We start from the raw sequence: 12079 nt of genomic DNA, 5'->3' as shown, positions 1-12079 counted from the left end.
TGAGTTGTACATATTCTAGAGCCCGATAAACAACAAGAGGGCTCATTTCTGGAGAAGACTAACTCTCTCTCACACTGCAGTCCTTAGTATAGGGCTTTTGTAAAACTCATTAGCCGTCGTATTTTTCATTCTTGTGTTCAGTGTGCTTGTATTTTCCTCTAAAGACCTGTAAGCCTTTAATTTAGAAAGTGTTCTTGGGAAGGAAAAGGCTTGGAGACATTATATATATATATATATGTAGATAGGTTTGTATTATGATTGCATTCATCTCCTCATTACTCTCATGGCCTTCCCCTCCCCCTCTCAATGCTCTCTTCTTTTCAACTAGCACATCTCTTATTCCCATGCCTTTCTTTGGGTTTAGGATTGTTTCCATGATAAAGGGCTACTTGCTAGAACATGGCCAATGCACTACTGTCTACACCACTAAAGACAATGTCACCCTCTCCCTCAGTAACCATTGACTACCAGTAGTTTCTTAGAACACGGTGGTACTTCGTGGATGCCTCTGCCTTCCATGATGGAATGTTGAGGGGCCCAATCCTGTGCAGATTTTGTGTAGATACGCATAATGGTCAGAGACTAGTTATTCTTCAGTAATTTCCCTACTAATTAGTCTCTGGATATTTTCTGAATTTTTTAATGTTGTTTAAAGATCAAAACATAACATTATCTGGGGCTGGAGAGGTAGCTCAGTGGTTAAGAGCACTGACTGTTCTTCCAGAGGTCCTGAGTTCAATTCCCAGCAACCACATGGTGGCTCACAACCACCTGTAATGAGATTTGGCCTGTAGGGACACATGCAGACAGAGCACTGTATACATAATAAATAAATAAACCTTAAAAAAAAACATTTTCTAAGTTTTAATGAGATATATTTAATGAGATACTGTGACAAGGGCATTTTCTCTAGATTATATTAAGTTGAAAGTAAATAATGGAATAGACTGCTTTTAATTTTCCATCAGTGTTTAAAGAATATATGTTTAATTTATGTGTATGTATGTGTATAGATAGATAGGAAGAAGGAAGGAAGGAAGGAAGGAAGGAAGGAAGGAAGGAAGGAAAAAAAGAAAGGAAGGAAGGAAGGAAGGAAAAAAAGAAAGGAAGGAAGAAAGAAAAAAATGAAGGAAGGAAGGAAGAGAGAGAGAAAGAAAGAAAGGAAAGAAGGAAGGAAGGAAGGAAGGAAGGAAGGAAGGAAGGAAGGAAAGAAAGGAGAAAAGCCATGAGCCAGTCTTGGAAGTTTACCTCTAAGTAAATGTCGTGTTTCTGATCTGATAACTGTTAGCCTATTTGTGTTTGATGTTAACATTGATTAATTTTTCTGTGGACTTATGCTTGCAGATTGCCTGTGGTGGCTGTCATATGCTAGTTTTTGCCACCCCACGACTTGGTGCATTAGATGAATCTGAGTTTGAAGAAGTATATGAGCCTTACCTAAGTACATGTTCTTTGCCCATCAGTGACCTCTCCCCAGGAACTCCACTGAATAGATCTTTATCAGCACGCCTGCGGCGAAGAGAGCGGGTACAGTGTGGTCTTGTCTGTATTGATAGTACTATCTAACACTGCAAAGAAAACAGGAACAATCCTTTTTCTTTTGAAGTCAAGGGAGGGCCTTTCAAGATGAAATTGGTAATAAAATGATAAGAGATAAAGGCTTTTCAACTTTTATAGTAAGTTCAGAGTTAAGATATTAAAAAAATACAAATTGGAAAATTCAAATTACCATGGATAACCTTTGTTTATAGATCATTATCAAACGCACAGCACATTTGTATGGATCTTCCTTACCTCAAAGTGAGTAGTCCCTTGAACTTTTCTTAAGTGGATTGATTCTTTGTTACATGCTTTTTTGTAATACTATGGTAAGAACATTTGTATCCATGTAACACAGCTTTAAGAATGTACAACACAGTATTAGTGTAATAAGAGATACAGTGTTCTATTGTACAGCAGGTATGGGACACTTCATCATTAGCACAATGCTGCCTTCTTTTTGATAAGCCTCCTAAGCAGTGGAAGGTTATAGACTATAAACAATGAAACATGAGAAAGAAAGAAGTCCTTTACTTGGAGACAGAGAATGTTTCCTACCAACTACGTTGAGAGACTCTCTGTGCTTCAAAATTGCTATTTAAGTTGCACATCTTTAAAAAGAAAATAGTTAAATGCTTAAAAGCTTTGAAAATTATTTTAAGTTCTAAAATGTATTCCTTTTGAAGTGAAAAGGTTCTGTATTTTATTATGAAAAATATATATGGAATATTGAAGACTGTCCCATTAGACAATGGTAATACTTGTTTCTTATGAGCAACTTTTTATTTCTCAGGGTAGACAGATGAAACACAAGTATACTCCCTAACACATGAAAAATAGACTTTAATAGTGACAGTTTACGGTACCCAAGATACAAAGACAAAAACCCAGAAGGCTTTTGAGTCCTTGGGAATACTTGAGTGCATGTCGTAGAACATTGGCAGACTTCAAGGCCTTTGTCTTCCATCTTTTCAGTAACTGGGGGAAAGTGTGTGCAGATAATGTATATAATCACTAACAGTTTGTTTAACCTTATTTTAAAGGAGCGACCACCAGGTTCTGCTGTAGTGATGGGAACACTGCCTCCGCTAGAGGGGACTTCTGCCTCCACATCAGCTCCTTATTTTTCCCCCACTTCAATCCCTTTCCATTTGTCTATGAATAACTACCCAGAGAAAAGCCCTGCTGAGTCTGTGGGGCCACTGGACTCAGGTAATGTAGGCCTTCTTTCAAAGGAAACCGGACTTGCACTCCTGTAGTATTCCTGCTTGTCTTAAGATGTTTTCTCTTGGGCCAGTGGTGTAATTATAGTACTTGCTTAATGTAGGTAAGGCCCTGAGATTCATTCCCAGGACTGGAAATAAATGAAACACCTGTTTTTTTCCCAGTTTGTTATATTATCTTCTCCCTAGTTAGAGTGTGACATTTCTAATTGGAGCTGAAATCTATATACATCATTCAGCACTCATCACAGCAGCAACTCTGTGTAATAATCTACATAGAGTCATTCTAGGCCTGCGAATTCCATGACTTAGATGGGAATATAGGCTTTATTGTAGGGCCAAGAAAAGCAAGGCTCAAAGAGCTACAGTGACTTTCTTCCAGCCATTCAGCTGATGAGTGTAGTAGACAGGGTATAAATGGAAGTTCTGTACTGCAGAATGGAAGTTCTGTAATGCACCACAGTGCTTATGTGCTTCAGCATGGAGTTGTGTAGTTCAAGTCATCTAAAGTGCATGCTGGGTCTGGTACTTCTAAACTATGGAACCATCTGAATTTTTCAAAGCCCCGGTTTCTTTATCTTTGACATGGGCTGGAGACTACTGAACTAAAGTTCTGGCAAGATAACACAGAAGATAAAGGCATGTGTGCCTTGCAACCTGAGTTTACTCTCTGCAACCCACATAAAGGTTAAAAGAGAACTGATGGCTGCATGAAGGTTTTATGTGGCACATGTGTACATAGCAATAATAATAATTCAAAATTTATAAGTGCATAATTAAGAGAGTCGTTATGAGGATTAAGTGACACCTAGCATGTAAAATACGTGGTAATGCATTCAGCACCTCTATAAACCCCTTTCTGAATATACTTATGATCATTAATGCCTCTACCTCATTGCATATTAACTATAGATTACATAATTTAAATTACAACCCCAACTCTTTTAGTATTATACACCTCTTTGACTCTACTTTTTCTTCAGATCATATAAGTATTTCTCCTTTAACTATTCTTTACCTCTCCTACATAATTTTATGTGGAAACATTAGTGTAGCTTAGGAGAATCTGTCCATTACTACAAATGTATACTTGAATATAACCTCATGACCAAGAGATCAGACCCACAGTAGTTTGGAAATTCAAATATGAAACAGAATCAGGTGAGATGGCTCAGGGGTTAAATGCATTTGCTGTGAAGGCTGGGTGACCGGAGTTCATGCCTGGTTTTCACTTCAAGGTGGAAGGAGATAACTGACTCCACAACTTGTCTTCTGACTTTCACATACGTGCCATATCATGAGGCACCCATATACATTACACACACACACACACACACACACACACACACACACACACACACACACACAAATCATGTTGAAAATGAAGTTGGGGATAAAGCATGGCAGAGATGACTCTTTGTATATTTGAGGAACCTAGGCAAATGACTGAATTAATAAAGGGCCAGGGACTAGGCAAGAGCAGACTGTGGAATAGAAACTATAAGCAAGGCATCAGTAATGAGCTAGTTAACATGCACCTCTCATAGGGTTCACTTTGAAATAAGCATGAACATCAGATAGTGCTATTTAACCTTAAACATAAAAAAGATGTGAAGTTGGGAGGGAGCATAAGAAGAATTAGATGTGTAGGGTCGAGATGATCCTATTCTCAAAAATAAAAATTTCAAAAAACATTTAAAACTGTTTCAAGTAATAGCGGATTTTGCTGAGCAGCATGCTCAGAGAAAGACGAATTTATAGTGTAGGAAAGTTATTCAATACTTTAGGAGCATTCGGTATGGTGTGATACATAATTTTATAATTTTGTAGCTTGAATAAATTTAAACAAACTTAATTAAAAAATAAAGTATTTAAAAGAGTCAGCCACATAAAGAGACAGAATGTACACATTCCAAACAAAGAAAATAGTAGATTTTGGGGCAATGTATTAGAAAAGGCAATCAGTATGATTAGAGGATTGGGAACATTCAGGTGATTATGTTGTCGGAGAAAGAAGCAGTAAGAAAAATCTTCAGGTCTTAGGTTAGAAGAGACCTATTTGTATTGAATATTTTTCTTCAGTCTAATGGTGTTTTTACCTGATGTGATCCTGTCCAACTGACCTTTTTTTTTTTTTTTTGAGCTGAGGATCGAACCCAGGACCTTGTGCTTGCCAGGCAAGCGCTCTACTACTGAGCTAAATCCCCAGCCCCCTTTGACCTTTTAAGATAGCCACTTCTGGGTTATTGTGGATTGTAGGGAATTCAGGCTGCAAGTTGGAGGGACACTTGTTATTTAGAAGGTAAAGGAGGAAGGACTATATTAATCAGTAACCATGGACTCAGGGAATTAGTATCTGAGAGAGTGCTGTTTTGAATGCAGAGTGCTGGTCAGAGCTCAAGCAAAGAGCTCCCAGAGTTCCAATGCATTTGGAGAATACCAGCAACCTCAACCTGAGAAGCTCTAGGGAATGATCTGGATAGAAGCCAGAGAGTTGAGGCATGAAAGGAGAATGAGGAAGTGAAGAGGAGCTAAGCTCTCTAGATCATTATTTTGCCTATTTGGTTCTGAGATAGCCCAAAGAACTGCTGGAGGGATTGTGAAGCCAATATTGGACACAATGGGATGATACCACATGTAAGCCAATGGTGGTAAGCCAGTAGTCTAGGAGAGCATGGTTGAAATACTTGAGAGGCTGGCACACAGAACAGTCTTTGGTATCAGGGAAGATGCACTACACTTTAACAGAAAAATGAGAAGTTGGATACAAATGTATATAGATACATGGATGGATAGATAGAAGATGGTAAGTCTGGTGACATTGTCTCAGTCAAACCTGAGGCAAGGCCATAAAACTAATCATTTTTTACAAACTTACATTCTCTGGTTCTCCAATCTATCCTTTTGTGACAGTTTCCACATTAATCTTTTCTAAAGTGCAATATAATGCCTATCTGATCTTTCTCATCTTAAGATTCCTCAGTTTTATGAAAAACATAAAATTTCCTATATGAGTCTCACCTGCTTTTCTAGCTTCATCTTTCAATAATATTTTCTTAAAATATTCATCTAGATTAGGAGAAAAACCATGGCCCATGGGCCAAATCTAACTATTGTCCTATTTTCGTAAGTGGGAATTTGTGGAAACCCATCCATCCTGTATTGTGAATGGCTGCTTTCATGCTAAAATGTCAGTTGAGAGCATTTGCTCTTGCAAAGGACCCAGCGTCCATACTGGACAGCTCACAACCACCTATAACTCCATCTTTGGGGGGTCAGACAACCTTTTCTAGCCTCTACAGGCGTGTGCGTGCGCACATGCAGACGCACACACAATAATAAAATCTTTTTTGAAAGTTTCAGATGTGAAGAACAGCTGTACAGTTCCTGTGCTTGCTTAATGTCTGAAACTTTCAAATCACAGCCTCAGATGTTAACTTATGGTCGTGGTGTTGATCAAAGTGAGTGATTCCATTAGACTTACTGAAGAACATGGACTCCAGACTCAGACAGAACTGAGATGGGAAGTAGGCACCAGAAGAGTCAATGAGCTTACTTTTCTCTCATTGTCATAGCTTAAAGTATACGCTTCTGACACGTGGGAAATTCAACATACGCTATTTTCTTATAGCTTTCTCTGCTTCTTTGCTTTAGTAGTATTGGTCTTTAGTCTCTTCCTCTCCCACCTATATCTCCACCTACCTCTCAGAATTCTGGGCATCCTTTCATGTACCATGCAAATGAAATCTTTTCTGATTCCCAATAGCCATATGTGATTATTTTCTTTACCCAGTATCCTATGTTCTACATCTCTTCTAGAGCATAAGTTCATTAAGGGTTAACAGTTACATTACTATTTCTTAATAAACACACACGCACCATCTGTCTTAAACCTTAAATAGAGATAATTGAAACACAGGAAGTTATTAAGTTTTCTCTTCATGTATCTCATGTGAAAAGAATATAAAATGAACAATTTACGTTCAATAACAGTCAATGGAAAGGATTTAAAAGAGAGCAGTGAGTGTATGCTGACATTTTAATGGCGATTTCATCAGGGAGTACTCCATAGATGGTCAGGTGATCAAAAAGGAAATAGTTACAGATGGACAAAAGTGTAAGTTCAAATAGAGCCAATTGATTTTGAATTTTCTGCCTTTATGATATTTTGTGATATTACCATTTTTTTATTTCTAAGTGCTTACACTAGTTTCTCATTGCTACATTTAAAAATGACCACAGTTAACAGGTCAAAATTAAAGATATTTCATACAACTTTGAGAGTCAAGAATCTAGAAGCAACTTGGCTGAGTGTTTCATGCTCAAGCTCTTTCATAGACTTGCACTGTTAAATGGGATGTTAGTATCTGGAAGCTTGACTGGACTTCTAGCTCATTCATGTGACCTTGCCATATAGGCTTTTCCATAGAACTGCTCCCAATATGGAGCAAGGAGTCACAAAGAGAGAAATAAGGCACGTGTGGGACTAAGAAACTGTAGTCATGTCACAGTTGTGTCCACTTTATTTGATCAGTCACACACACAGAACTCAACTCCATACTATATGCATGGGGAGCTACACCTGGATAAGAATACCAGGGGAGTGTGCGTCATTGGGACCGTCTCAGGCTCTTGATACATACAGTTCCACTGAGAAATACCTATTCCAAAGGAATAGTATCTGCATGTCCTTGTGAATGAAGTTGTTGCTACATAATTGGCAAAGAATTAAACTTTCAGTAGGAGATTGAAAATGCGCTGCTACTAGGAATGACATCATCTCTAACTACAAGAGTAAAGGGCCTTGGGCTCAATCACACCCCATGATTTGTTTGTTCATTTGCTTTTCTCATTTCTGTTCGATCTGAGCCTGGCTTTTGCTTGTATTCATTCAGATTATTTTGAAGATAAAATGAACAAAGAGACAGAGACAGAAAATTCTTCAGCAGTGGATTCAGAAAACCTTGGTGAAACTACTGATGTCTTAAATATGGTAATTACTTCCTGTCTATTTAGATATGAGTTACTTGAATTTGAGTTCCTCATGAACTTGGGTGTATATACTTTTTATACTTTATGTGTAAAAGCTGATTTTTGTTAATATCTAATAGCACATACTAGTATTAGTGGGTTTCACTGTGATATTTCCATACCTTCATAAGTCAAGTGTAGATCATGTGTACCCTCCCTTGACCCTCTCTTACCCTACACTTACTCCCCTCTGCTGACCCCTCCCCTTCCTTTAACAGTCCACCTTCTACTTGTAGGTCATCTTTCTTTTTAGTTTCTGTTTGTGAGAGAAACCATGTAATATTTTGTCGATGTTAGATTACTTAGCATGTGTCCTACAGTTACATCTATTTTCCTGAAAATGGCATGAGTTAATTATTCTTTATGGCTGTGTGTGGGGGTGTGGGGGAAAGAGAGAGAGTGGGGGAGAGAATTTTTCTTTATCCATTCAGCTGTTGACAGAATCCGTTAACTTACTAATGACTTTCATTGCACTAAACCTGGCTATACAGGCATTTCTTTTGTATGCTCACCCCTTTTCTCTCACATATAAACCCCAGACTAGTCGAATTAGATTATTTTATTTTTAAATAACAGTTTTAATAATTAGAAATACATAATAATTAGTAATTTAATAACAGTTCAAATAGTTATTTTTAAATAATGAATAGTTGTATTTATGTTTGTGAGGAACCTTTGTACTGTTTTCCATCATGGCTGTACTAAGGGTTTGAAGTGTTCCTTTTTCTCCACATTGTCCCATTTCTGTCTCTTATTTGTGCATTTGGATCTTTTTTTCCCTTCGGTTAGTTTAGCGAAGGTGTCCGTTTTAGCTATGCTCCAGTGACGTAGTTCTTTGTTCCATTGATCTTTTGTGCTGCAGTGACTTCATTTCTGACCTGCTGATCTTTACGGTGTATTCTTTCTTTCCATCTCCTGATTGGGTTCTGCTTTGTGTGTGTTTTCGAAGGCCTTGAAATGCATTGTTATGTTTTAGGATCTCTCTGGCTATTTTGTTTGCTTGCTTTCCTTTAGCACTCACTGCTATGAACATCCCTTTTTATACAGCTTTCTCTGTAGCCCACAGGTTCTGGTGTATTGAGTTTGCATTATAGTTTTTCTTTCTATCGATTTCTATTATTTTCTTTTGTATTCCATGTGCTCTGATAAGAGGTCAGAAATTAAAATATTTTTGAATTTTGGAAATTTTACTTTATGGTCTTACATATGGTATATTTTGGAAAAAGTTTCATATGCTGATGTCAAGAAATGTGGATTCTATATTTGTTGAGATATATGTGACATTACTGTGTTGATTGTTTGCTTGGATAAGAGTATGGTACTGAAGTCACCACTATTATTGTGTCGGAGCCTATCTTGCCCTTTATCTATAGTTGTATTTTTTTTTCATAAAATTGAGTGCTTCAGTATTTGATGAATACACACACACACACACACACACACACACACACACACACATATATTATGTATGTGCATATATATATTTAATTTTTTTCATGAATTGTTCCCTTGATCAGTATGTAGTGACAGTCCTGGTTTCTAATTTTGGCTTTCAGTATATTTTGTTAGATATTAGTGTAGCTATTCCTGCTTATGCTCATATTCCATTCACTTTGAAATAAATCTCCATCTCTTTCAGTTCTCGGTATGTTTTTGATGCAATTTTTCCATAAAGCATATTGCTCTTTTCTTTTAAATACAGTCACCCAATTGGTGTCTTTTAATTGGTAAATTAACACCATTTACATTCAAGTTATTTATTGAAAGGTGCATATATGTTACTGATTTGGTTCTTTCAAAAAAAAAACCCTCTGTTTATTTCTTCTTGTCTTAGAATGTCTTCCTCTCATGCTAGAAGTGGTGGTTAGCTGTTTCTGACATGTATGCCTATTCTTACAGCGAGATGGATTCTTTTCAGTGCTTTCATGATTGTGTGTGCTCTCCTTTTTTTCTATGTGTAGGATTGCTTTGTCTTCTGTGATGCTGGTCTGTTAGTCATGACTTACATTGATTCATACTTATTTTAGAAGGTCTTTATTTCTCCTTTGATTTTGAAAGATAGCTTTGCTAGGTGTCTTAGGGTTACTGTTGTTGCTGTGATGAAACACCATGATCAAAAGCAACTGGGGGTAAAGGGGTTTATTTTACATTTTACTTACAGTTCCATATAACAGTTTGTCATCAAAGGCAATGGGGACTGAACTCAAGCAGGGCAGGAACCTGGAGGCAGGAAATGATACAGAGGCCATGGAGGGGTGCTGCTTACTGGTTTGCTCCTCATATCTTTCTCAGCCTGCTTTTTTTTATAGAATCCAGAATCACTAGCTCAGGAATGGCACCATCAACAATGGACTGGGCCCTCTAACATCAACACGAATTAAGAAAATGCCCTACAGGCTTGCCTACAGCCCAATATTATGGAGGCATTTTCTCAGTTGAGGCTCCCTCCTCTCTGATGACGACAATAGCTTGTGTCAAGTTGACAGAAAACTAGCCAGCATATGATAATCTTGATTGCCAGATTTTTTTATATTAATTGAAATACATCTTCATTCCATTCTCTTTAGTTATGCTGATAAATCTCTTATTCTAATTGATTTGCCATTAAATGTAACCAAGTGTTTCCTCTCATGGCTTGATTGTTGATTGCCTTTGAGATTCCATCTCATTCTGTAGCCATTCTGTCTTAGAATTTACTCTTTAGTCCTGCCTGGCCTTTAACTTACTATAGGGTTTAATGGCCACAGCCTTCATAGTATGTTTCTATGTTGAGATTTACACATTTGTTGGAATGGATGTGTCTAACACTATTATGTGAGGGCCTCCTCACTTAGCACCCCTTTCCTTATGGTATACCTTGAGGTATCAGCTTATTTTGTAGTGTTGAGTTGAATTGCAGTTAGACTTCCTGCTATAACATTTGTGGGGAATATTTGGCAGTGATCAGTAAGTGTTGACATGATGTGTACAGTATCGGTCTAGTAAAGCCACTCTCTCTGTGCACACACAGGTGGCTATCATGTAGAATCTTACACAACTCTTTGCTCTAGTTTCTGAAAGTTGGATTCCTGAGGCTCCTATTTTCAAGGAAAGCACCTGCCTTTCCACTCAGCATTGCATTCTAATTTCCCACTGCATAGAATTCTCAGGGGGTAGGGGTCAGAATCTCTTCCCCCAGGCCAACCTGACTCTAGGCTGCTGCCTACCAAACTCATGCAATATTGCCTGGAAACTGGTGTGCAGCTTTTGCTTGGAATACATGAATAAACATGCATCCATCCCATATAGGGAACTAACAACAGACCAAATTAACAATACCACCAAAGTCCTACATGATAAACCAATGTGGGCTACTTATAGGAATGTGTGTGAGGGGTTAAATACAAGTGCATAGATGACTCCAAGGCCATCTATGAAAATCTTATCACTGAAAATTTCATCCTAGTATGTATGATGCTGCCCCAAAATTACCTCCTTGGAATCTCCTATAGAACTTGAAGGCAACTCAGCAGGTCAGAGAGCCTCCGCTCACCAGTAGTGCTTACTCCTTATATAACCTGGAAAGTGACTGTGTGAGTCTTATATGTTTCAATGACTTCTTGAGACTTGTGATTTATTTCATAAGTCTTAGTGAGCTTCCCTTCAAGATGTAATGCTTCAATTAGGAGGAAATTGCTACACAACATGGTTGCAAAGATAGGAAAATATAGGAACCTTTAATTCGCAGAGCACTTACACATTAGCCATCACAAGATGGCTCCCTAGTTAGAGCACTCTGAGAATAATCTTGGAAATACAGAGAAATTCTCCAGAACAAGCTTACAGTGCTGATTTTAAGTCTCTTGTCTATCTAGATTGTGTGTCTTCCCCAGCCCCACAGTGTAATTTCTTATAGTTCTAAAGCTGATTGGTGAGTGGTATTTAGTGCCAGAGCTCAGAGGAAAGCAACCATAAGCCCACAGACTCAGAAAGACAGATACCACATTTTGTCTCTCATGCATGAAATCTTGACTGACAAGGAAAAACCTGGCATGAAAGTAGAAGGAAAACCTTGTAGGGGCAGGGACAGTGGGGTGAGAAAGGGGAGTGGGGCTGAAGTACATACACACTGTGCATGTGTGAGAATGCCGTAAATCAATAAGTGGTTGTAGCTTTTTAAATCTAGGCCCATGGAGGCTAAATTCAGAAGTCTGTTAGCTCCTGCCAGGACTTCCATAAACCCTGAGTACCAAACTCTCCACTGGTGGCGCTCACTGGGGCGTTTTGTCATTCACTCTTACCACCCC

At 38.1% G+C, this 12079-nt stretch overlaps 1 protein-coding gene across 4 annotated transcripts in view; it reads left to right on the top strand.

Moving 5' to 3' along the window:
* Rpgr (retinitis pigmentosa GTPase regulator) overlaps positions 1-12079 on the top strand; it is a 49287-nt gene that overhangs the window by 18120 nt on the left and 19088 nt on the right. For all 4 annotated transcript variants that reach the window (XM_036174388.1, XM_036174387.1, XM_036174390.1 and 1 more), the window contains exons 10-12: positions 1345-1527; positions 2583-2751; positions 7658-7755. In XM_036174388.1, the coding sequence (XP_036030281.1) occupies positions 1345-1527; positions 2583-2751; positions 7658-7755 (450 nt within the window). The remainder of the gene's footprint in view (positions 1-1344; positions 1528-2582; positions 2752-7657; positions 7756-12079) is intronic.

This window comes from Onychomys torridus, chromosome X (genome assembly GCF_903995425.1).
Source record: "Onychomys torridus chromosome X, mOncTor1.1, whole genome shotgun sequence".
Lineage (NCBI taxonomy): Eukaryota > Metazoa > Chordata > Mammalia > Rodentia > Cricetidae > Onychomys > Onychomys torridus.
The sequence above is the reverse complement of the archived record's forward strand: the minus strand, read 5'-3'. Positions and strand labels throughout refer to the sequence as shown.